Raw genomic sequence first — 23,875 nt, forward strand, 5'->3', positions numbered from 1 at the left:
TCTTCGCATTTAAGATTTCATACCAGCACATCCATAAGTCTCCGCAGGGGGTCTCCGCAGGGACACGGGATCTCCCGGAGACTAATGCCGAAAAAACAAACCTGCTCTTGTTTTCAAAGAGGAGAACAGAGCAGAGATAAAATCGTCTTGCCTCATAGTAGCTCCTCACAGCGTTGCAGAAAGCTTCATCTGCCACAATCTGAGTTTCCCCGTTGAGAAAAGCCTGGAAACGTTCCTTCACCGCCTGCAGCTGCTGCTTGTTCACCTGAGAGGAAGGAGAGATGATGGAGGACGAAAACCAAGTTCAGGGAGAGAGTTTGGGAGGAGAGGAGGGATATTGGCAGAGGAGGGCGAAATCAATTAGAAACAGACGGAGAGGAAGAGCAGAAGATGAAGAAGAAGGCAGGATGGATGAGAAACAGAACAAAAGGACAAGATTAGACTCTTTGTTAGCGTGACACCATCATTACAGAGATGAGTCACATTATCTGACAAATGTCTTTCATTAGGAGACCGAGTTCACCAAAACAACAGAAGAAGAAGAATCTTTCTCAAGTGTGGATGGAAAAAATGATGGAGAGTCTTTAAAGGACTACGACAAAGATTTAGCTCTTTAATGACAAACTGCGTCCAATCAGGTTTTAAATCAGTCAAACTGTGAGAACAAGAATCAGAATCGACTGCCAAAGATTCGTAGGAAAGGGGACTGCAAAAAACCACAACATCACACAGGTTCTTGTCTGAATGGTCCACGTCATGTGCTTTACAGATTAAATCAGAATGAAAACCCTGCTGTCAGTTGGATTTCATGTGTAGGATGGAGTCAAACAACATCCGAATGTGTTTTACAGAATCAGCGAGGCTCAACTCAAACTGAGGTCACTTCTTACAGACCAGAAAACACACATCAGACCAGACGTGTCGCACAGATGGAAAACAGTGAGGACATGACGAGTCGAGCTGGGAAATCCACCGACACGTATAAAGATGGCCGACACGTCTCCACTTCCTCCCACTGTGCAAAAGTGAAGCTAAAAGATCCCACATCTTGTCCTGGTGACATCATTTGGAGCCAGAGTCTGAGCAGTAGTGATCGGGAGGTGGAGCCGCGATATCGAGATCTGAGCCAATCAGGAGCAGCGCTCAGCTGTTACTCATGACATTTCAGCCCCTTCTGACAGCATCAAATAACGAAATAAAAAGAGCTGCCTAAAATGACAGAAAACATCTTTGGGGAAAATTTACTTTACACTTGGTTGGGATGCAGACGTTTTGGCTTTACTTTTCAGGGAGCCCTCATGTCAACAGTGGACGGACAGTTGGGACAGACGTGTCTCCTGTGGAGCGGAGACAAAAGGGATCTGCATCTGTTTGAGATTCTCTGATGTGAGCATTTACTGCGTTGCGTTTAGGCGTAGCAGATGTGGGCTTCAGGAAAAGGCGACGGCCATTTTTTCTTTGACAAACAGCCGAGTTGTTAATCAGAATAACGAAGTCAAAACGAAATGACGACAAAAGATGAATGAGCAGTTGTAGCCTCAGCCTCCATCTCTTCATCGCTCGTCCATTCAGGTATCTGGTTTGGACAAATAAACAGGGCTCGGTTCAGGTTCAGGGCTCGAATTCTCAGCAGAGGAGAGCAGTCAGGCCAGGAAATAAAAATCGTTGCCATAAATGTCATCGGTCCTGGTAATTTCTGCCCAGTGAACCACAGATGACATATTGTGTTGGATGAGAATTTTAAGTTTTCATGAGCGACAGAATCACCAGAAGCTGAAGCTCATGAGCTGCATATGTATGAGGCGTCAGGAGGGCGGCGGTGGCGGCGGCGGCGGGGGAAAATTAAACCATTATTCTTCCGCTTGTTGCAACAGCGCCTGCGACAAATACATTCTGGAAGTCAAAGTACCAATTTCCAGCGACACAAAGTGAGCAGCCACTTATCTCCCGCTGACAGCTTTTTGTGTGGGCTTCCTCGCCTTTTCTGTGTCTAAACTGAGCCTCTGTGCTTCGCCTTTAACCACGGGGGGAGGAGGAGGAGGAGGAGGAGGAGGAAGGCAAGGGGTTTGAAAGGCAGCAGGTTGTGAGTGCTCGCATTCAAAATGACTCGACATACATGCAGCGGGACTGAAACAGTCCGCACTTCATTAGAGAAAAGGAAACTTTACGTTCTGAAACTCATCATTCGAAGTCCGAACTCACAACTCGTCACATCACTGCAGTCGGTTCATTCTGACTTTATTTGGTTTATTTCACTCCTACTGCACTGTGAAGGGCTGATCACAACCACAGTTACTGATGCTTTCACAAGCCCCAAGGTGTTCAAATGAAATCCAGCTTCCTCCAGTCTGTGCTGCAATGTCAAACTGACCCAAACGTCTTCTGCCATAAAATTCAACCAACCCATTCAGTTCACATTAGTATTAAAAAAAGCATCCACTTCTGGAGGAGTGTGAGACAAATGCAGGTGAATCTGACCGACCTGCCAGCCACAGCGTTGGGCAAAGCAACATGTGTAACACGCTTTCCCTTCATCTGAACAGAAAAACACGCTGCGACTGTGACATCATTTCCTGTTCTGAAGCCCCTTTGGCTGAATCTCTCTTCCTGTTGGCCAGATTTTTTCCAGGTGACTGCAGCAGTAACGCGTGTCCTCATACAAACGCATCCTGCCCGTGAAACGAGGGCCGACAATCAGGAGAGGAGCTGGACGCGCAGCGTGAAAACCGCCTGTCAGGTTCCAGTTCAGATCCTGTTCGTGTGGCCTCCCGTCCCCCCTTCACAGTCTCCTGGGTTTTGTCCAGGAAACTGGTTTATCCCAGTGGGGTCTGGGAGCAGATGAGGAGCGTTTCTGCTCTGGCGACACAACACATGCGGGTGGAGGCGTCTTTGTTTTTCCTCGCTCTGCACTGTGGACCCAAACGGCCGTCCTTTCAAAGCAGGTCAACACGTCGGGGAGCGCCGGATCTCAGAGCGGCTCTCGGCGAGCAGAGACCATCGCATCAGCCCGTCCATATCTTTGGTTAAAGGAAGTCAAGAGGAGTAAAACGGGTTAACCTCCGACTCACGGAAGGAAAACCTGATGGAACAGGAAGTCACGTCGTTTCTTACCCGGTGACGGTGACAGAAAGGGAGGAGGACAAGTTTGAATTCCTGTCACTATGATGCCTGAATTTCAGTACAGTTTTTCTCGGAGTACTTTTTAACATGTAAGACTCCTGTTCGCCTCCTTTCCACCTCACGCAGTAACTTCGTCTCCACCCGCCACAAATCGGACGGAACTGGACAGAAAAGCAAAACCTCTGCATGAACGATGAGCCATACGAGACCGGATCACAGCGGGTCCAGAAAACCTCCAAAAGCTCTCAGCGCTGCAGAGGTTTCCCAAAACAAACTCCAGAGTGACGCCTCTTCACTGGCTTTGATTTGAGGCGACCGGACAGCCGATCAGACAAACTGTCAAACTGTCAATCGTCATGAAATAACCCCAAAAACTATGAAACAGCAACATGTCAAACTGACAGAACTGATCAGACGTGAGAAGAGACAAAACAAAGTCTGCAGTCATCAGTTAGCTTCCATAATAAAACCATAATCTCATCTTAAAGTTTGTTAAAACGCGCACGAACGGCGCAGAAACAGAACAAAAAGTCAGACTTTTGCTCTGACAGCTCAGCATGTGGAGAGAACACATCTGAAGGTGTGTGTGTGTGTGTGTGTGTGTGTGTGTGTGTGTGTGTGTGTACTTATGTAGTGCACATCAGGGTTTGTTTATGCTTGAAGGCTTTAATTTGAGTTCCTTCCTCTCCATGGAGGACATGATTGGTCATTGAGGAGAGTTAACAGCTTATTTGGCCAACGACAAAGACCTCCTGATGGCGGATCAATAAATACATAGAATGCTGTGTGTGTGTGTGTGTGTGTGTGTGTGCGTGTGCGTGTGTCGTGACTCTACAGGACTCCACATCGACCGTTTCTCTTCATTCCCGGCAGCACTTTTCGGCTGTCAGGACTCTGCTCTGGTGAGAAAACACGAACCGGGCGAGAGCAGGACATATCTGTCAGACGTCTCACGTGACTGGACAGGGGGGCAAAGTGAGTCTGTAAGCACGCACACGCACGCACACACACGCACAGCATGGGTAATTGTCAGTGCGTGGGCACATGGGGGTAATTAGACTGTGGCTGCTTACTGAAGTCGAGGATGCTTCCTTGGTAGGACGAGTCCTTCCGTGTGGTGTCCTGCAGAGGCTCCTTCACAGCATGTGGACAACACGTGTGCAGGACAGGGTGGTCAAGCTCAAGTTATTCTACTGCGCAAAGCATCTGAGATCAGAGCTCTCACAGTCAGGGGCACGGCCTCTGATTGGACGATAAAGTCACGGGCACAGCCTCTGATTGGACAACACCTTAAGCTAATCGGGACTGACAAAAGGTGTGAACAGGTCAACACACGTGACAATCATCTCTGGGTCATCTTTAATTAATGAGAGCGTTTGGGCACATTTTGGCTTTAACAGCTTGACAAGCCCAGCAACACACACACACACACACACACACACACACACACACACACACACACACACACACACTGCAGCTATTAGATCACACTCTCCTTCATTACTGTCACACTGAAAGAAGTTGTTTCACACCCAGCAGGCTTTTCTGGAGTCTGACGAGTCTCATCTGCTGAAAAGAAAAACTGACTTTGAATCAAACCAAAGACTCACATTTTATCCACATCATATGATACGAAGCTCTGCATTTCAGGGTGAAACAGGAAGTCGGCGCACCTGACATATCAGTAAATCCCTGAGGTTCGTCTCACTGCGTCCAGCTTGTCCTTCAGGTGTCAAGTCTCAGAATGAGTTTGTGTCCATAATTGTGTTGTTGTCACACAGTAAAGCAACAAAGTTAATCTGTCTCCTCTTTCACTAATAGTCCAGCTCCCTGCAACCTCCAGGGGACAGACTCACACTCACACACACACACACACACACACACACACAGCCCACTGAACCGTCACTCTGTCTCCACACACTGACTGATTGTCTTCTTGTTCTTTCTCGATGAGACGTTTCCTTCAGACTGAAATCATTTGTGCACAGCAGAAGTGACAGGAGGACAAATTTATGTCCCTCAGAGTGTGTGTGTGTGTCCATGGAGAACACACACACACAACTGTCAGGACCCCATGTCTGTCTCCGTGTTTCCAGGAACAGAAACAGGAAGTTGCAGGTCTTCCTCCGCAGCCCCGGAGCTCGCAGGACGTTTCCAACACGCATCAACAACGAAACACTAAAAATATGTTTACATTTCCAACAGACAAACGTCTTCTTTTTAGCCAAAAATATTCAGTTTATTGTCAGAGACGAGCATCAAATGCTCACTTTGCTTCGAGCTGGGATTTTTCTTAATCGCTTATAAAATGACAAAAATGATAAACTGATCATCAAAGCAGCTGCTGCAATCAGTTTATGTTCATGTTAGCTTATGGTCTGTTTTGTTAACTTGATGAAACTGAACAGCACAGCAGCTGGAAGAATTCAAGATGAAAACTTTATGCACGCTTAATTATCTGTCAAAAACACACACACACACAAACACACACACACACAACTCCTTTTTGCCGCATGGCAGCAGCCTGACAATTCCCCTAATCGTCATGGCAACGATCCCTGCAGCACATGCAGAGTGTCAGCATCAGCTGCTGTCAATCACTCGCGTGCGCACACGCACACACACACGCACACGCACACGCACACACACACACGTCAAAATGAGATTTTTATTATTTTGATTAGTTGTTCTCAACTTTTTTACATCCGTGACAACCTGAACTGACCAAATCAGTCGATCAAAACAAAATCCTCTGATGTTTATCACATCCAAAGCTTCAGCTGTCGTCCACTCAGGCGGTTCAGTGAGCGGTTTCCGTCCCGATTCAGACCAATCACAGACAAACCTGAGCCGACTGGTCGTTAACAGTCTGACTGAAGCAGAAACTCACAGGCGGCAGTCGGCTCGTTGTGTCCCTCTTGTTGTGTATTGTTTACAGTAAATCAGACGGACTCCTGGAGGAAACCACTTCGATGAGGCGGACGAACATGTGAAGTGAACCTAACGATGCGTCCACGGTTAACGTCGTCAGCCGTCCCTTCAATCCGTTTTCCAACCTCTGAATTTAATTTTCTACGTTCCTGAGCATCAAACTGCCGTCATTAGCTCAGAGTGTCACATGTGTCCTCCTCTCAGTCTTATCTGGCGTACGCAGACAGCAGTCGGTGAGTGCAGAGTGAGAGTGATCACTCCCCGAAGACAAACACTTCCTCCACCTCCCTTCATAAACACCAGCAGCTGACCGCCGCCGTCCGCCTGCAGCCGCTCGCCGGCCACACACACACACACACCTGACTCACCCTCCCAAGACAAAGACAAGATATTCGAGGTCCATACTGACAGACGTTTTGTCAACAGACCCTGGTGAACTTGAGGCCTGCGGTTTGGGAAGTGCTGAAGTCCTGAATTCTGTCACATTCTTGCTTGATAAACGACTTTGTGTGCTTTCGCTTCACAAGGCTGACAGTTTGGACCTGCAGTCTCTCACTGCTGGAACACACAAAGTGTCTTCGCTGTCTTTTCCCTAAAAGGACGTCGCCTGGAAACCGGTTTGCAGACCGCCACAGGCCGCCGTTGAGCCGTGCCGCGATAACAATCTGGAACGCAGACGGATCAGATCCTGTGCTGGACGAACGAGCTTCTGCATCTCAACTCTCATCAGGTGCACGACGGCTGTTCTAATCCTGTGATAATATTTCACCATCACACTGGGCTTCCTGCGTCTGTCGGGTCCGTCTGCAGCGCCGCCCGCTTTCCCCTCGCACTGTAATTCATCATCACTGCTGTTCTCCCCATTTATTACCCGATGCCTCATTTCCTGTCGACACAGGAGCAGACATCACCATGGCTCAGAAATAGTTCATCACACGGAGGAGTGAAGAATCAACCCGCTTATTTCAACCTGCCCAAAACCTCCCGGCCAGTCGGACGAGCCGTCATTCTGCCCAGGTGACAGGCTGACCCGAACACCTGCAGAGACTCACAAACATGACTGAGCGTGAAGACGGGCCTCGCGGCGAGCAACGGCGAAGGCTGTACAACAGAACTGATGCTTACATTCAGCGTGACCTTTTGCCATCTTGATCTGAACCTTGAGCTGGTCCTGCTCGGCGTTACAATTCGTTGACTTTAATCCTCGAGCCTTTCTCGGTCTGTCAGTTCTGGTCCAGGTCCAAGAGCCTGTCCGTCGGTATCAGAGGACGGAAGCGAGGCTGCGATTGCGGCTTCCTCAGCCGTTTCCTCATATTGTTGCTCTCTCGTGGTTGCACGCCGGCCTCCGTGTGAACGACAGGTTAATGTTGACAAATGTATGGCGGCGCTCAGGCAGTCGGCTGGTCACCGCCGACGTGTTTGGGCTTCGACGTTTGCACTCGAACTGCAGAGTGAAAGCACTTCAGCTGAGTAAACAGCAGTAACTCTTAACTTTTACTGCCAGTTGGGTCGTGTCATCTTGAAGTCAAGTAAACAGAAAGTGCAGTAAAACGATTTCGCTTGTTTCTGTTTGGTCAAACGTGTTGTCGAGCTGCTCGATTTACCAGCCGCAGATGACTGATCAACTATGACAACAAAATATCAGAATAATAACAAAAGTGAGTCAATAATGAGTAAAGCAGTTAGTTACAGTGACAGGAACATTAACTCTGTGATCTGCGACCTTTGACCCCGAGTGAACCTCAGTCCTCAGTTTTAGTTTCAGTTCAAAGTCTGTGTGTCTGAGGAGGACAGACAGTGAGTCTGCCTTTTAACCAGTACTTTCTTTGTTTTGTTTTTGCTGAGTCACACTGTGTCCTCACAGACTGGTAGAAAACGCTGTGTGGCCGGGAACCTTTTCTGTCTGAGGCTCCAACTGTTTGGTAGATCCGGCTGTTAAAGGTTCATCCAACGGTTGCTCTTGCCATCGCCCAGCCGAGATGAGGGTGCAAACAAGCGGTCTGATGTGTAAATGTTGAAGTTAGCAGTGAAAACAGGAAGTGAGGCTCAGGAAAGCAAAGAAGCGACGGCTACGCGAGAGGCGGAGTGCGACCGGAGCCTCGGCTTTCTAATGACTGCTGGTGGATCGAGCCAATGAGGCAGAAAAGCTCTCCACTGGGTCGCAGCAGGCAGCGAGAGCAGAGGGAAGAAGGGGAGGAGAGCAGGCGAGGAAATGAGGGGAGGAGTGGGGGACTCCGACTGCAGAGAGGGGAGGATGAGACTGAATAGACTGGACGGGGGAGAAGGGAGATGGCGACGGCGGCTTCAGCAGCGGAGGGACTAAAATAGAAGCGAAGAGCTGCCTCGGCTCGTCCGCTGAGGCCATTTGAATCAATTGATCATCGTCGCGCAGCGGAAGTTGAAGTCTTTTATTAGATTAGAGCCGCAGCCGTGGTAACACAAGCCCAATCGAACCGCTTCATCACCAGCCTCACCCGTCCGAGCCCCACGAGAGGCTCAGGAGACATTTTAAAACCATCCAGGCACAAGCCAGACCGCAGTCCGCAACCCTCACGACACGATGGTCCACCGGAGTGACTCCACAGCGTCAGGGTCTGCTGTGTCCTCGTCAGGAGGGACGCTCAGCCGTCATGTTCTGATCCCCAAACAAAACAGTGGGCTCAGAAAGTGGGCTCGCATCATGTCCAGTAGACATCCCAACATCAGGTGAGGGTGACGAAGAGACAATTATCCCAACTTTTTTAATTTCAGCTCAAAACTTCACGATCCATAACACAAAATGTTATGAATCCATCGACTCTCAGCGTCTGCCACACTTTCACTGCAGTTGGTAAATTACCGCTCAGACTGTGTGATTCCCGATTTAAACTGCGACTCAGAGCTCGCTGAGACACGGAGTCAATAAGACACAGGGACACAGGCAGGATGGCAAAGTGAAGGCAGACACTGAGAGCAGCTGATGGATTCTTACACAGACGGACAGACGGCTGCTCGTCCACTGAGGACAGCATCCAATTAAAAACAAGTCAGTCAGGTCTCAGTTTCTGTCCAGACTCGGGCAGGAAGAGATTAGTGTGACCAGTTCATTATGTGACCACACATGAAATCTGGACCCAGTCTGCCCTCCTGGTCTTGAGCTCTGCTGCTGAACGACAGACAGGAAACACCATGACGCCACAGTGAAGCTGACCTTTGACCTTCTGCCCCCGGGTCATCTATCGGGCGGAATCAGGGCGTGAATTCTTGGTCTGACCTCCAAAATCCAATCAGATCATCTGTGAGTGTGAACGAATCATTGGTGTGAAGAACTTCCCTCCAGACGTTCCTGAGACATGCGGTTCATCACACTGCGACTGTTTTTCTTTCACGAAAACGCGAAGGATTTTATCTTTAGGCACACAGTGTTTTCAGTGGCAGGACTCTCACGGTGTTTCTGGCAGCAGGTGTAGCTGTGTGCCATCAGTGGCTGCAGGAGAGGCTGAGTTGGACAAAGAAGTGGAGGGAGCTTCTCTTCTCCTGAGAGGACACTCGTCCTGGCGCCGTGCTGATCCACATCGTCTGTTCAGAAAAGCAGCAGCTTCTGCCTTCTGACTGCACGCGTGACGGCACATCAAACGCGTCCACGCTGCAGCCAGTATGTGTTGTATGTTCAGGAGTGTGTGCTGCCTCCCACGTCCTCACACCGCCGGACCGTTAATGAGGCCACACCAGGCAGGTGCTCCGCAGCTTAACGAGGACGACGCCAGTTATGCCCAGCACATCACAGTTAACGCACAAAAACCAAACACCAGGAGGACAACAACCAGAGGGGAAACATCTGGAAGTGTTTGATGTTAACGAGATCGACGTGGGCAGACGCTTCTTTAAGTTCTGCACTGTATGTAAAGGAGTGTGTATGTGCTCAGTGTGTGTGTGTGTGTGTGTGTGTTATCAGCACTGAGCAGAGGCGCCGTGGGGGGAACAATCAGCCATGACAAACCTGGGAGACAAACAACAACCAAAGGCGGCGTCAGACTTCCTGCTCTCTTTTCTCGTTCTGCTGTCGTGTCAATGGCCGACCGCGTCAGTCATTTCGGTGAAGACGCAGTCCGTAACTTCAGAACCGAAGTCTACGTCTGCGTGTTTGCAGCTGGAGTCGGGATGTGATTAGCCTAGCTTAGCTCAGCATAAAGACTCATGATGGAGATGCACCAGATTTCACAGAGCTCGCGTACTCCCCAACACGTGTCAGCAGACTTCGACGCGCTCACCAACAGAAATTTAAAAACCTCACTTTTTAACGGTTTCCGGGGGATTTGCGTGTCAGCATGACTGACTGTGTGCAGCGTCCTCAAGTCTTGTCGTCACAGTGAGGTTGCCAGGTTTGGCGCTATCTTGCCTCAACAGACAGCAAAACCAAAGCTCTGCTCGCTGCATCCCTTACGGCAACCCGTCAAACCGTTTGTGAGCCCATGCTGGAATACGACAGGTGAGCCCCCGAGGTGACCGTCAGAGCAGAGTCAGGCTAACCGTTCTGCTAAGCTAAGTAACAGCTTAAGTGTTGGAGGCATCCGGTCGGTCTATGGGGAAAATCGTGAATGTTGTTGTTGGGTGGGAAACGCATAAATTATATCACCACTGTGTTCACCAAACACACGACAGACAAACGTCTCCCTCTGTGAAGGTGTGTGAGGACACGTCTCCCGTTTCCTTCATTAGGATGGATTCAGTTAAATGTGAGTCTCTGCATGCAAAGCACACAAAATAATCCGTTTCTGCGGGTGATCGTTATATTTGCTGGATGGAGGGATCAAAGAGAGCAAAAACACAGGCTGCCGAGACCCTGATCAAGAGAAGGCAAAAACTCTCCCAATACGACCGTTTATCACTTTTACTCTTTAACGGCTTTGTTTTCATGTCCTTATTTATCAAACATCAAAGCCTCAGAGACACATGTTGGACAACTTTCTGACGTCACAGTGCTAACAATCTCAAAAGTGATAAAGCTAATATGATGATGTTTGTGGTGCAAAATGTTTCCCGTATTCATCATCTGCACTGAATGTGACAGCCAGCTAATATTTGCTAATTAGCCCAACGAGGAGCTGAGGCTGATGGGAATGCAGCTGGTGGAGGTCATTCATCAACGCAGGGAACAAATTGAAATTTCAACCTGAGGGCAGCGCCAGTAAAAGTCAGAGCAACAAAGTTATTAAAATCCTGAAGAAGCAAGAACGTCTTGACCAAATTTACTGGCAATCAACACGTGTTGAGACATTTCACTCAAAAGTCCTGGGGTGAACCTGGACGAGGGTCGTCCCAGTGTAGGGACACGAGACAGGCCGTCGGTCCAATAGGGACTTTGTGGCGCATTTAAGCACACCTCAGAAATCAATACTCAAATGGTCTCGAGGGCCAAGTTTCCATTGTGTTTTGATTATTTTTCATTTTGGTCAGTAGAAAAAAAAAGCGGCTGTATGGATGGATGGACGGATGGATGGACGGATGGATGGACAGATGGATGGACAGATGGATGGACGGATGGATGGATGGTGAGAATGATGTGAGTGAGAGAGTCTATTAAAAGGTTTAAACAGGTTGATTGTGTGGAAATTCAACCAGAGGCCACTCTGGTCTGAAGGGTTCGGCCATGAAAAGCAAACTGATTGCTTCCACAAAAGGCGTCATTTTCAATTTCATACTCTGAGATCTGCGAAGCCTTTGTGCTGTACAGCACCTCCACCCCGTTACTGCTTCATCAGAACACAGAGGAAGCACACAAACACACAGAGTGTGTGGGCCGATCACTGAATGATTGATTACCATGTCAATTTATTTTCTATGAATATCTGAGCCACAATGGAAACAACTGGAATAAGAGAAAGAGAAATCTGCTGTTTTGTTGGGAGTTAATTCTGCACATTTGGGGGCTGATAGACAACCGCTGATAACTGAACATTAAAGTGAAAAATCGATTAAAAGAATAGACGCAGCCCTGCAGGAGCTCCAGTCTGACGCTCAACGTGCTTTCTCCATCACAGGAAAATAAAGAGAATCACACTGCGCACACACACGGAAAGCCAAACGCGTGACTGAGTCGCTGCTCAGAAAAATAAAATGACACTCAGAGAGCAGAAATCACATTTCTATCTGCCGGTTTCATGATGTACACATTAAAAACCTTGAGGGTAAAAACAACCTGAGTAAAGTCAGCTTTTCTCTCTTTTAGTCCCGAGTGTGCGTCAAGCTCCACAGGATCACAGGATCCTACATTACCCACAATGCAAATGGACGGCAGCGAAACCCTCCCTGCCTGGCAGACACAAAGACCTGTGGCAGGTATACGATCACATTGAAGAAACGAAGTGAAACCTTCAAACCTTCAGGGCGAGTTCATTCTGGTGAACACAAATTAGCATCCATAGCGACCAGAAGGTGAGCAGCCGTCGCAGTGCTGAAGGTGAGCACCAGCTTAACCCCACAGAGGAGAAGAGCAGCTGCTTCTCCAGCTCCAGCTCCACCGTTCGCCCATCCAAGGCACCTCACCTTGTCATTTCAATATGTCAAACATCTTTATTTGTAATATTTGAGACCTGCTGACTGGACTGAATGACGCATTTCCTCCATGAAAACTCGCTCTGACAGGAGACTGAAGGGACTTCAGACTCTGGTGCCAAAGTGGTTCAGCTGCCAGAGAGGATGTACTTGTCTTTTTAAAACGAGTGGATTACACCCATTGAAGTCCTTTCCCGAGTTTAGCTGTGAGCGGGGATTGAGATCAGCCTCTGGAGTCCTAAACAGCTGCTGCCAAAGCGGAGGGTTACGTGTAGGTGGAAAGACAAAAACCAAGGCAGGACGTGCAGCGTGGGACTGCTTTTCTTTTCCTTTTTTAACCAACAGCTCAATTATTCAATATCACAACACGGAAGTGTTCTCAAAGGAAGCATGAAGACAAAGAAAACGAGCACAAATGTGAATGACAGACACGAGGCACTTGGCACGAAGACAACCTGGACACCTGTGCAGGTCGTCCCCCGGGGCCGGCGAGCTGCTATTCACAAATTTGAAGTTGCACTTCGCTGCACAGGTACACGGAGGCGCCGCGGCGGAGACAGGAAGTCTCCGGAGCCTCTGTGGGGAGGGAGCGACACAGCAGGCCGTCAGCTCAACAAACGAGCGGCGGCGGAGACGCCTCAGGGGACGTCATTAGTCAGCAAAAGCAGCGAGTGAAACTGCAGGCTGATCCGGCTGCCACGCGGGGACGTGACGCAAGCCTCTCAACCTGTCAATACTGATTTATTCACGACGACTCAGAAAAATCATCGACCTCCAGAGGACTGCGGACGGCGGCGGAGTTAACCCCGCGTGACCCGTTCGGAAATACACTCAGTGGCCATTTTATTGCCTGTTTATGTCTTACGCAGCGTTCAGACGTTTTTGGAATCGGGGTTGGAAACACCTGCGAGGATTTCTGCAGCCACGGCCTGAACGTTTGACTCTTGTTCCTGTAAACTTCTCAAAGTCTTGTCTGAAAACAAAGTGGGGAAATATAACGACTTAACGGAGAACGTGTTATTGAGACGCTCTAAAGAGAATACGGAGCTCCCGACGCATCCTCAAATGCTGCAAGGCCTCACCAGTCCGAGTGTTCGGAATGGCTGCTGTTGCACGCTGGACTTTCCGCTGCGGGTGTTAAAGAGAGTCCTGAACAGGAAGCAGAAACAGGCAGCGGTCACAGCCTATCCACAGAGCCGCCACATTCAAGAGGAAAACCTGCAGAGCTGAGACAATCAGTCCAAAAACGTATCGAGAAAATGAACACTCGCTCTTTGGCTTGCTGATTACTGATCACTGATAAACTCTGAGAGGTGACGAATCTGAAGCATGTTTAGTTTGAGATGTTTGCGCAGCTGCGTAGCACAAACACGACAGCAGTATTTAAGGGTTCCAGAAAGAATGTCTGCTTTTAATCTGCCGCACAGGACATGTATTGATCTGCGAAGAGTTTGGACCGAAGGAGGACGAAGGTGCTGCAATTTTAATGAGCTCACTGCAGCTCGACGGCAGCAAAAAGAATCACTCACAAAGAGTTTCTGAGGCTGGAAACTTTAACGGCTGCTCTAATTCAGCACAGCAATCACTTCATTTATCCATTTCTATTTTTTAGTCAACACGTCCGCTTTCTGGGTCCTCAAACTCCACACGCATCCACCTCCACAGCAAGCAGACGAAACAAAAAACATGAGGAGTGGAGGCCGCTTAGAGCCAAGCTTTAGAAACCCCTTTAGCTCTCATACATGCTGCATCACAGCTGTGCTAACTGTCAGGGGTAGGAGTCAAAACGCGGTGAAATCACACGGCTGATGTGCTCTTGGATACTTTTACAAACCAAAATTAACACACGGTTCTGTTTATAAACTCACAAAAGCACAGCCTGAGCTAATCTGTCCGATACGTCATCTCAGCGGTGAGACGTTCCCTCTCTTCCGTCCACGCCTCCCGTTTCCTCCTCTGAAGAAGGAAGCCGATGCTTGTCTTTGGAAACCGGCTGGTAAGAGCAGCCGTGGCAAAGCGGACTGAATAATGAACCAACTGTTTCAGCACCGAACTGTTTTATTGTTAGCTCAGTTAGCCATGCGGCTAAAGTGCTGACTCAGGGTGCCAGGAGCCAAACCGGCCATCAGACCTGTCGCCGGACGCCGGGCTGAGACGGCCAGCTGGACATCTGGCTGATTGATGCACAGTCAGCACCGACACTGCAGGCTTCCATAAACACCAGCCGACAGCCGTGATTGGTCAGAGACAGAAGCTCTCAGCCTTCAGTCCCTTGTGGACTCGAACTTTTTCTTTCATCATACTTGCTGATAAAACCAGCACACAGCACCACAAAGAGACTGCATTGCAGGTCTGCTGCAGGACCAGCAGCAGCGTGTGCAGAGTTAAAGTGACTGTACTGTACTGTACTGCTGAGTGAGGGCCGCCTTTGGCCCCGGGGCCAAGCTGACTCGCTGTCTGACGCTCCTCACAGATCTCCCTGCTCTGTGAGAGCCCCGCTGAGACATCCTTTCACTAGTCTGACAGGAGGAGGAGGAGGAGGAGAAGTTGCATAACCCTCTCAGAAGAGTCTCAGGGAAGCTGACAGGGGAAGGCGAGATGACAAAGGAGGACTGAAGGCGCCTCCAGCAAATCTGCGGCCAAAATTTGCGCCCACCACCCAGCAGGAAGAAAACCAAGCCCCCACATCAGCAGAAGTGGCTTCTTATAGCAGCGAAGCAGGAGGAGATGGTGTTTATCTTGTTTGTGTAATAAACAGCTGCCAGGGGATTACATGTGTGCAGGGAGGGATGCGTGGGTCTCCACCAGGAGGGGGTTTCTGCAGTTCTGGTTTCCCTGCTCGGGTTGTCAGGCTCACAGGAAGCAGGACAAAAACAGAAACACCGAGGCAAGAAAACCCAACAGGTGGGAGTCTCCTCACAATGTCAAGAAAAATATCTGCCGAATAAATTAAACGCATGAATATTCACTCACTTCTGTTGCTGGCTGCTTAACTCTGGCGACCTGATCCACATTTCGCATTTCTTTACATTTTAAATGAGAGAAGCCTCGAGACTGCAGCTCAGACGGGAGAATATAAAGGGTCAGAGACCGAAACAGCACAAACGTTTCATTCAAAACTACGGGGAAATGAAAAGAAAGAAATGGAGGCTCCACAGGCTTGTCTCCTCGTCCACCTGCAGACGGACTGGACTGACTGCTTTACGTACTCATTGTGGGCCTTTGCACTTGCTTCTCCCTGATTCTCTTTTGTTGAATGTGTTGACACACCTGTAAAGTGCCTTGAGATAACTAAGTCCAGTTGCATTCGATTGAATTTCCTTGAGATACACGGGATGTGAAGCAGCACAGGCCGACCTCCTCCACCATCTCACACCAAACTGCAGGGATCTCATGCAGAAATTCACCTCTCGTTTCCACGGCAGCACAGCAGAAAACCACAATGAGCTTGTTTGGAAATGCAGTTCATCTTTATGGATTATACTGATGTGACAAGAGGGCTGAGGACATGAGGACACGAGGACACGTTCCATGTTGTGCTGCTAAAAGCAGTTTGGTGTGGCATTCAGGGAGGAGAGCACAGGGAGCTTCTGTTGAATTCAAATGCTGTTTGTGTATTTTTTAACTGTGAAAGTACGATAAGGTGGTCCAGCATTCAGAAATAATGTGCCTGTTGTGATCACTCGCAGCAGCTGATCACTGATCAGGCTTGCCTTAAAAATGACTGTGAGAAACAATGTTATTGTCATTTTAAAACCATTTTAAGCCACTGAGAACAAATTCAATGACGTTTTTAGTCTTAAATAATATTCAGATACTGAAATGCAAAAAACATCAAAATGTCCCAACAAAAACAGAGAAATTCTCGACAAGTTTTGGTTGTAAAAAAATCAAAGGGGTGTCATGTTGTCCTCATAAAACAAAAAAAAGAGATTTGTGTGGTTTTATATACACTATATGGACAAAAGTGTCCAGACACCCCTCTCTATGGGCCTGTTCCTCAGGGTTTGGGCTCGGCCCCTGACTTCCAGTGAAGGGAAATCTTAATGCCTCAGCATACCAAGACATTTTGGACAATGCTATGCTTCCAACTTTGTGGCAACAGTTTGTTGAAGGCCCTTTTCTATTCCAGCATGACTGTGCCCCAGTGCACAAAGCAAAGCTCCATAAAGACATGGTTGGATGAGTTTGGTGTGGAAGAACTTGACTGGCCCACACAGAGCCCTGACCTCAACCCCATCCAACACCTTTGGGATGAACTGGAACGGAGATTGTGAGCCAGGCCTTTTGGTCCAACATCAGTGTGTGACCTCACAAATGCTCTACTGCATGAATGGGCACAAATTCCCACAGAAACACTCCAACATGTTGTGGAAAGCCTTCACAGAAGAGTGGAAGCTGTTAGAGCTGCAAAGCTGTCTGAGTGTTTACAATGAGACGTCATTAAAGTCCCTGTTGGTGTGATGGGCACCTGTCCCAATACTTTTGTCCACAGAGTGTATAATAACATACCGGATGTAGTTTTCCATTAGTTCTGTGCTCCCAGGAAAATGAGGCCCCCCAGGTAAATCTTGCCTGGGGCCCCTGTTGTCTAGCTTCTTAATAAAGAGTTTTAGCGTGAGTGGATCAGATTTATGTTTGCCGTTTACACAGAGAGGGAAGAAAAATGAAGAAAAACAGGATTATTATCGACTTCTCCTCTCGCCACTCGGTTTGGTGAAGTCCTGCACAGATCAGGTCAGATTTGTCGCTCTGGAGGGAGACGTCAGCTGCTTTTCCAGCTACACATGTAAATAATTTATTAGAATGAAGAATGAACCTGAGAGACTGCGCTCTTTGGGAAATAAACATCCTTTATTTTATCGCGACGGCCTCGGGTGAAACCTGAGCCGTTTCCTTCCTCCCATCCGATTCACAACAAAGTTCAATCTGCTCGGGGAACATTTCATCAATACCAGACGCTTGTTTGATAAAACATGAATCAAAAAGCCCAATTACTTTCTCAGTCTCTTACAGCTCTGCTCTCCTGCAGCTCCACGTGTAACAAATAACTGAGACCAGAGCTCTCGTCCAACACTTAAAACTGGCTGCTTTGCAAAGAGCAGAACAAATCCAAGATCCTTTAAAGCACGAGCTGACAGGAAGCGTCACACCTCGCTCAGTCCAACAGTCAAACTATGCAAACAAGGAAAACCGACGTGTTGCACGGCTGGTTTCTCCACCTCATTTTCTCTGCAAACTTCCTGCAAAGCTTTCAGGTTCAGGTCAGTCTGGTTCATATCTGTGACTGAGGTCATCACGCAAACCTCAGAAAAGCAAACAGCTGAGCCGTGTGGCAAGCTGCACGTTTTATTCTTTTCTGTTTATGATTTTATTTTATCTTATTGTTGTGGTGATGCGTCCGACTGGGCCGATCGCAGGTGGGAAGCCGGTGAGCGATGGGTGTCGGCCCCGAGCTGGAGGCCCCGTCTGATTGGTCGGACTCTTTCGGGGCTTTGAGAATCTGCCAGGCAACCAGCAGAGACTCCAGGAAGTTAGTGGCCACAGCTGAGAAACAGTCCAGCGGCACACAGTTGGGCCAATAAGACAGTCTAAACTCTTCAGCAGCAGCAATGTGTCCACCAGGACAGATTTGGAAAAACCAGAAGAGCTAAACTTTGGTGTCTCTGCTATCAGGGAGGCTAATCGGGGCTAAATTCCCCTCAGTTAGTGGCAATAAATGTAATGTTTTTGGATTGTACTGTCTGAGGTCAGGCCATTTCAAACGTTAACCTGGAAACCTCCAAGACCTGACATTCCAGGTTTCCCAAACATTCACTGACTGCTACTCACCAAACGCATTTGAAAGTGATGGATGCCACAGAATTTCCATCCAATCTGCCAGACATTCGGCTCAGTTCTTTTGTACTGCGACCACACGGAGCCACAGGAACAGGAAACCACGGACACAACGCGGCTTTCAGTCATCCGTTTCAACGCCGTTTAGCCTTTAGCTTTGAGCTAATAATTTCAATTATTTCTCCATGACAAACTCTTTCATCTGCTCTGGCAAGATTTCACACACTCTTAGCTGGAATTAAGAAACATTAAAAGAGCTAAATGAGTTATTACAGCCGACTCAACATGTGGATGTTTTAATTTTAATTAAATCATGAATTTCATTTTTTCCAATTAGCTGAGCCTCTCCCCTGGAAACACAAGCTCTCCTGGTGGACTCACGATGGTTCAGCAGATCAGAACGGGGGTCAAGATCCACCTTCTCTTGTTGGCTTAAACTTTCCGGAAAATTTCGTGTTTCGTTTCCGCCTTATTGAACGTGATAAGAAATGATAAATTTTACAGTTTGGGACAGAGAGGGAAAGAGTTTCTAAACTAGCTGTATTAACTCCCTCGGAATGACAAAATCTTCCCTTAAACTTTGGTTCAAGGCCTTGGATCCTGTCCAAGGATCACAGCAGCGACGTTTCAGTGTCATCGCCCCTCAGCTGCAGAATCCACCTCATCCGTCAGCTGCTTTCATCCTCCTCTTTCCTCTTTCCTGTGATTGTGTTGTATGCACAGTCGCAGAGACAAAGAGCCAACAGTCGTCGGAGGTTCTTTGGCGTTAATGTGTTTTCTGGGACGCGAACCCCTCAGCATCATGGAGGCCCACAGTGAAACTCGCTGCAGGCTGAGTTTGTGCGAATGGCTCACATCATTAACTCCTCCTCCAGAGCGACGGCGGCCAGCAGGAAACTGATGGCGACAAAGTTTCTGTGCAGTGCAGATGTGACGAAGAAGAGCAGACCTGAGCCCCATAAGGAAACAACGAGGGCTGTGATTGGTCAGCTTCCACTGCTTGTATTCTCATCTACAGGCTGAGGTCTGTGGAGACTCGTTGACAGCGAAGTGCTGCACTCGGCTATCCTCACATGTCTAATGTCCACACTGAAGACAAGCTGACACTGACGTTACCTGCCTCGCTGTTTTACTCCTCTGCAGCCAATCAGAGCCCTGTTCCTACAAACAATTCCACCGAACCACCGGAAAGCTTTTATTGTGAAGGGGCAACGAGAAGTCCAGCTTTATGGATAACAGTTTTTAAGCGTCATGTCCAAACCTGCGGCGGCTTTACGTTTGCGTGGACGGTCACGTGAACCTGATGGCAGCATCACTCGCCCCAGCGGTGAGGACGATCGCTGTTCTCAGATCTGCTTCCTGTCACAGCGTGTGACGCGTCCCACTGCTGACCTGCTCCTCCCCTGCCAGTGAAACATGATCCTAAATGTCCAAGAGTCTTTGAACCCACCACAGGGGAGCACCTACGGCCACCAACTTGGAGCACTGCAACGCAGAACTTCCAGCATCGGAGGCCGATTTCTCCTGACGCATTTCCAGCTTCTCTCTAATTAATGAGACACGGGTTTCATATTCTGAACTTACACTTGCACACAAACAAACTCCTACGTCCGCCTTCTGTCTGAGCAGATTCATCACTCACACACGAGCTGAGGGAAAACACCTCATTTGCATACTGAACACCACACAGGGTTTCCACAGCACAGGAGAACGTGGAGGTTCTTCGGGCAGAACCGGCTTGTTTCTATTCGTGGGAGCTCACATGTCCAGGCTGCCCTCCAGCACAGCACAAACTCAATCATCTGAATGTGATGTGGACAAACCCACAGAGGACTATTCATCCAATCAGCCCAACGGCCCTGGGATGCTGTGCGGCCGAGGACAGCAATTCAACACATCCTGCAATCCAAGGCAGCCACAGCGAAGACACAGCGACGTCAGACTGAACGCACAGCCTCACGCCTGCCTTAAAACCACACAAACACATGGACAGATCCACCCTGACACACTCAGTGTGCGGACTCCGTCAGCAGGCGATGTAATAAGCATCAGAACAACTTCAATGTTGCCTTTCTCTTTGCATTTAAAGGGCTGTGGCACAAATACAGATTACACTGAACTTACAGAAAAGTACAAACAGAGTGGATTTTAAGAGGAAGTGTTTTTATTTCTGTAATGGCGAAGGTTTACTCAGGGGGGATTTTTCTAATTTGGTGATAGCTGCATGCATGAATTGCATGCTGGTGGTGGTGTTCGTTCACATGTGCTTTTTTAAAGGCAATTTTAAAAAATGAAACCGCAAAGAGCGGAGTGGATGTCACTTTTAACAGCTTTCACTCCCGTACCAGACTCCTTTCGGATTTCCTTCCTTTTAAGATTGACATGCGGCGTACCGGGCGACCACACAGAGCACAAACGACTCACTAACCGAACACTAAACGAGTCAAGTGGACGCTGAATTCGGCGTCGTTTCATTCGTTATGCAACTCTTGTTTACGAAATATTTCAAATTTTACAGCTGGATGACAATGGTGTCCGTCGGCCTTCCATGGAGTGTTTTGGAACGGCAACAACGTGGAAGCAACAGGAGGATCGAAGACAAAAGAAACTATTTAGTTGAAATAAATGACTTGTTGTTGGTTACATGTATGACGAATTAATCGGCGGCTCGTTATGATTCCAAGAAGACTTGCAGTTTGTCTGTTTGTTTCAAATTCTTCGTCAGACAAGCGAGTCGGTTTCAAATGAACACATTTCTAATGGAGGTTTACCAGCGGGTCTCCCCGCACCAGACCACAGGTGCATGTTGTGTCAGTGTGCGGCACAGACTCACCTTCTGCTGCCGCCTGGCCATGTCGGTGGGCTGCTTGGCGTTGAACGGGTACGCTATGCACCGCAGGACGAACACATAAATCTGAAGTTTAATCTTTCTCTCCTCTTCCTCCTTCTGGACCCGCTCGCGCTCCCTCCTCTCCTCCTCTTCACCTGTAACGCCGCTGTCTTTGGCACCTTTGCCGCGGGCAGCTCCAGGTGCGACAGGCTGTCGCTGCTGGCCGCCCGGCCGACTGTTGTCCCCTCGTTTCCCCGCCGAAGAGGCAGCCGGTTTCCGCGGAGCCTCCTGAACAACTTCTGGGTCGGACTCCCCGCCGGTGTCTTCGCTGGAGGACGGGTCCAGCATGGCTCACGGCGCTGAGACCCCGCTTCAGACCGACAGATGACAGGAAACAGAGAAACAACTGTGGAAGCGTTAGTTTGTTTGTTTTAGTCGACGTGGCGTTAACGACCGCACTTTCCCAACCGACGGTCCTTTCCTGACGCTGTCGGTGGTGTGTTTGGATCCACGACCTGAGCGGAACGTCGACTTTCTTTCGGGAGGGGGGGCGGAGTTTTAACGGTTAATATTTGGGGGTTGTCGCCGCGGGGATGTGTCGGAATGGCAGCGCGCGCCCGCCTCCCGTGGCTGCTGCACGGAGCTCGTGCGCACTGAGTCTGAGCGCTACAGCACACAGGTGAGCAACCTGTAGCAGCTGACAGAAGTACAGCCGCGAAGAGGTCTCACTCTGTCCGCGTTTCGACAACCGCAAAACCGCGAGTCTCCTTTACGTTTTATACTATGAATAACCCCAAACGATGCTCATTTCGGGCTAAAAGGGCGACCAAGTCAAACGCACCGCTCACCTGAATAAAATTCTCAGGTCTAAACGTTGTGTCAAACATGGGGAACAGAAGTCGGCCTGCACCTACTTAAACATCTACAGAAATTTGAAAAATCTAATCAATTAGACATTTGAATGTTGAAATATCTTCAAATGTCACTCTTGTGTCTGTATGGTAACGATGAGGCTAAGCTGCATAGCTTAGTTTAGCACAAAAAGTGGAAACTGAATGCCTTCCGTTAGCTTGCGTCTGTTCAGCAAAGCAAAGCAAACCTCACGCATTAGCAAATTCACACAAGTGAATTTCCCTAATGTGGGATCAATAAAGTTCATCTGATCTGATTACATGTTGTTTGTTTAAGTCTCACAAAAAGTTTAAACATAATTGATCACAGTTCTGCTGACAAAGTCAGGCTAGCTGCTCTGTTTGCACTCTTTGTGCTAAGCTAAGCTAAATGTAGCTTACAGTCTTAGAGAAAGAAGCCAAAAGGTAAATACGTGTTTGTCTGTTTTGTCAAAATATCAAACCCCCAGTCACAAATGTCCCTCAAAGGGCTTTCCAGTCTTTACAGCAAAGCAGCACAGTCTGGTCCTCAGACCCTCAGTCTGGCATTAGCTTCAAATGTGTGACTGATCAATAAACTCTTTGAAACCAAACTCTTCTAAGTTTTTAGCATTGGCATACATGATTACCCAGAATAACAAGGACTACAACTTTAACTACTGCACTCCACGGACTGTGCACAACTCTGTTGGGCTTTTTATATAATGTATACTGTACATGATTCACTTTAATTAAGGTTTGTGTTGTGTTTTGTCGTGATGCAGGAATTTGATTGTACAGATCTCATGTAGGCCTGCAGATGGCAGCAAAAGTAATTAATGCGATTAACCACATTCAAGAGCGCAGGTGAAGATGAACGAAGAAGACGAGCGGCCCCTTTCGCAGCTCAGGAATGGGAGGCTTTCCCTCCCGCCGTGTGAGTCCTCGTTCTGCAGAGACGATCTTTGACTTGGGACTGCAGCAACGCATGTACAGCTGGAAGGAAAACTTGTAGTTCTCACACTAAATATGTCCTCACGTACTGCATCTGTGTCATAATACGAACATGTCCTCAAAAATGTATTTATTGATACAAATATCAACAAAAAAAATCATAATGCGGATGGACAAACTATCAGAAAGCCCTGCAGTTCAGCACACACTACAACATTACCAGCTTCAGGCGCCACAGGAACGTGATGAAGCGCATCAAGCAGAGCCGCCACTTTAGCTCAGGTTTTACATTCTCACCGTGTATTTACATGAGAACAGCCCGTTTAGACACTGCGGCCACTAGAGGGCAGCGTTTCTCTGATGTGATTTACCACCACTTAATTACAGGAGGAGTTTACAGAGCAACACATGCATGAAGCAACAACACTGAAGACTTTCCAGCATGGAGGATTTTCATTCACTGCTACGTTTACTGACACCACAGCCCAGTAATTATACTGTACCACAGTACTTCGAGTGCAGGTGCAGTGTGTGTTATTGTGTGCTATTTTGCATACATTCATTCAAACTTTATTTACACTGAGACAGAGGACAAAGACTGGGGAGTTTCATTTTTTTCCTTGAACAAAAACAACAAAGAAGAAACATCAACATGAAGAAAAAACAGTTCCAGGAGATACTTTACTGTCTGTAATAAATACACATTTCTATATAAAATCTAACATGTTTAGGCTTACAAACTGGCTGCAGTGGCCGAGCAGTCAGGGGCTCCTGAGTGTTGGGGTCAATAAAAACACCA

At 48.2% G+C, this 23,875-nt stretch overlaps 1 protein-coding gene across 5 annotated transcripts in view; it reads right to left on the reverse strand.

The window, feature by feature from the left end:
* The window catches only part of cadps2 (Ca++-dependent secretion activator 2), a 129,950-nt gene extending 106,877 nt beyond the window's left edge, over nt 1-23,073 (reverse strand). For 4 of the 5 annotated variants that reach the window (XM_046393066.1, XM_046393065.1, XM_046393064.1 and 1 more), the window contains exons 1-2: nt 21,257-21,890; nt 152-265 (exon numbers count right to left, since the gene is read on the reverse strand). In XM_046393066.1, coding sequence (XP_046249022.1) covers nt 152-265; nt 21,257-21,601 — 459 coding nt within the window. In that variant the 5' untranslated portion in view covers nt 21,602-21,890. Of the gene's footprint in view, nt 1-151; nt 266-21,256; nt 21,891-22,975 lie in introns of those variants that run through there. The other variant, XM_046393067.1, reaches the window with a different exon arrangement.
* Nucleotides 23,074-23,875: the final 802 nt, after the last annotated feature.

Source organism: Scatophagus argus, chromosome 7 (assembly GCF_020382885.2).
Source record: "Scatophagus argus isolate fScaArg1 chromosome 7, fScaArg1.pri, whole genome shotgun sequence".
NCBI lineage: Eukaryota > Metazoa > Chordata > Actinopteri > Scatophagidae > Scatophagus > Scatophagus argus.